The 2,909-nt window shown below is 44.2% G+C and overlaps 1 protein-coding gene across 1 annotated transcript; it reads right to left on the bottom strand.

Annotated features, from left to right (window-relative positions):
- Positions 1 to 926: 926 nt before the first annotated feature.
- Positions 927 to 2,718, bottom strand: LOC102741062 (procathepsin L-like; the record flags this gene model as incomplete). The annotated part of the gene is made up of 3 exons (XM_081810296.1): positions 927 to 1,303; positions 1,782 to 1,899; positions 2,556 to 2,718. Coding segments are annotated over 3 exons (381 nt in total), but the record flags the coding sequence as incomplete, so codon positions are not given.
- Positions 2,719 to 2,909: the final 191 nt, after the last annotated feature.

Genomic DNA, 2,909 nt, shown 5'->3' with positions numbered 1-2,909 from the left:
CCAATGTTACGTTAGTTTCAGGTGCACAACACAGTAATCTGCCAACCCTACACAGTAAGCTATGCTCACCACAGGGGTAGCTCTTGTCTGTCAGTCTCACGGTACGAGTACAATGGGCTTACAGCACCATCGGCGATATTCCCTATGCTGTGCCTTTTATTCCTGTGACTTATTCTCCATAACTGGAAGCCTGTACCCCCCAGTCCCCTTCACCCCTAGTAAAAAGTAAAAAGACATCCTTAGCTACACAGATGGGACTTCAAAGCTCAGAAAGCTGGAAATAAACCTTGTGGCTTTTTTACTAACCTACAACCTCAGCCCAAATTCCACTTAGAATTCCTGAGATTTAAAGCTCCCATACACCGGTTTTCTCTATCCTGTCAATTTCTCACGCATTATTGTCTTTGTCTAAAATGTATAAAAACTGCCCTCCCCACCCCCCCCCAACTAACAACAACAACAAAAACCTGCCTGCCTTGGTCATTTCTTTGGGTCTCAAATTCCTCACTGGGCCTCCGTATCTATGTAATAAAACTTTGTAGGGTTTTTTCTACCATTAATCTGTCTCATGTCAATTAAATTCTTAAGCCAGTTGGAAGAATTTTGGAGGAAATAAGGAAATTTCTTCCTCCCTAAAAACCATTACATTTTTTGACTATAAGGAAGTTTATGAATTAAAAACAGCAAGAGGGGCGCCTGGGTGACAGTGGGTTAAGAGTCTGACTTCAGCTCAGGTCATGATCTCAGGGCCTTGGGATGAGCCCAGAGTCATGCTACCTGTTCAGCATGGAGTATACTTCTCCCTTCCCCCACCTGCCCCACCCCCTGCAGTCACCCCCCCCCACCCGGCTCATACTCTCTCTCTCTCAAATAAATAAATAAAATCTTTTAAAAGAAAACAACAGAAAGAATCACACCTCAGCATATGCAAGTAACTTTTATTTTAAAAAGCAAAACTTTCTGCAACCTTTTAAAACATGAAAATTCAAAAGTCATGAAGCAAGTGACTCACACAACACTGATTAGAGCAGGGAGTAAGGAAGTAGTGATGTCTCCAGTGTGAACAGTCACAGAATCAAATCATAAGTGGGATCTTCAGTGATTCAAGTGTTTCAGCCACACAGTAAAGTGTGGTCAGCTTTAAAATAAAATTCGTTTTCCGGACATTCTGTCCCCAGTCAAGGCCTTCTTTGCATCCTCAGCTCACACGACAGGAAAGCGGGCCATGGTGGCGATTCCACAGTGGTTGTCCCGGTCCTTGGCCAACAGCACGTAGCCCTGCGTGCCCCGGTCCCTGCCCCCGCTGGAAGAAGACAGCGTTTGCCAATTACTACAAACAATCCAACACATTTCTCTTCATGAACAATCACACCTGATACTGAGCAGTGCGCCAGAGGCCAGCACAGATTCCGGAAGAATCCGGAGAGGCCGTTCCTGTTCATGCGTGCGTTCTAACCCAGCACACAATACTTCTATCCCAGACCTTTCACAAAACTGCAACGTGAGCAGGAAAAGGAAACTCTTGGGGCCAGATGTGGTTCGGAAATTTTTTTAAAAAGTCCAATTTAGAAATGCAACGGTACCAAAACTATCGCAGGACCCTAGCAAGCTTGAGATAGTATCTTACTGTGGTCATCACGTGAATATGTCTGTGTTCCAACTAAGTGGGGTAAACACTGCTGGGATTTCAGAAGTGTGCTCAAGAGTTGGGCGACTTGTCTCCAAACACTGATTCCAAATCCTTTTCAATTTCCAAGATAAGTATTCTTGGCTTTTTATACCTGTTCTTGACAATCCAGTATTTTTGGTTCTCGGGTTCTTCTCCTTGAGAGCCATAGCCAACCACCAGAGTACCGTGATCCAGGTCTTCACTGCTGCAGTTTGGATCATAATAAATGCCTGGAAAGTAAAATCCAATGTTGGGGTGAGGGTTCCCATGTGACATGTGATAGTAACCCAGCCTATCAACCACGGTAAGGGAGAAGTATCAAAATTTAATCATGATATAAATCCAGATGAGATTTAAAAGTCAGGTGGTTTTGTTTAGCTAGACTGGCGGTTTAGGCCCTCATCTAATGCTAGCAGAAATACAAATTGTCACAATCTCTTTTGTAAACAGTAGTCAAGAGACATAAAAAACCACCTGCCACAACCTTATGATTCTCCTTAAAGGATGTGAGCCTAGGGAAACATCAGAGAACACAAAATTACTTGGGCCAAGGGCTTCTTTCCAGTGTTAAGTTCAGTAGTAACATTCTTTAAAATTTTTCAAGGTCTAACAATCGGAAAAAAGTAAAGCGAGCTATACCAATCAAATTATGTAGCCATTTAAATATACTTATAATGTGTTTAAAATCATGGGAATCTGGGTCAAGTCATGGCAAGTGGAAAGGGCGGGCACAAATATTACGCGTACAGGATGAACAACTACGTTAAATCCACAACCCCCCCCCCAATTCTACATTGAATTCTGCATACCGAAGTGTCACTCTTGCTGTATGCTAGTGTGGTTTTCCAATTTTCCTACCTGTATCTCTACATAGACAAATGCTTACCTTCTTTATAGACCCGGAAGGGATCCAGGCTTGCGGGGACAGCGGCAGAGACGGGCCCCACAGCTGCCCCCGCCACCAGAAGGGACGCCCCCTGCTGAGGGATGTTCACGAGGCCAGTGACATTGGCAGCAGAATACTCGGGTGCGTATTCGCAGGATCCGTCCTTTCAAAGGGAAAGGGGAAGAGACTTGATTGCTACCATCCCCCTCCTGGGGAACATGGGTTCAAGACAGCTTACAGGTAAGGGATTTCCAAGCCAATTTGTCGTAACGCATCCCAGGAGCTGAAATGCTGGTGGTTGTTTTGAAACTGAAAAACTACCTTGTGTGTATTCGATGAATTATTCTGGGTCTA

The sequence above is a fragment of the Leptonychotes weddellii genome, unplaced genomic scaffold (genome assembly GCF_054177405.1).
Source record: "Leptonychotes weddellii isolate Sample4059 unplaced genomic scaffold, ASM5417740v2 HiC_scaffold_21827, whole genome shotgun sequence".
Lineage (NCBI taxonomy): Eukaryota > Metazoa > Chordata > Mammalia > Carnivora > Phocidae > Leptonychotes > Leptonychotes weddellii.
The sequence above is the reverse complement of the archived record's forward strand: the minus strand, read 5'-3'. Positions and strand labels throughout refer to the sequence as shown.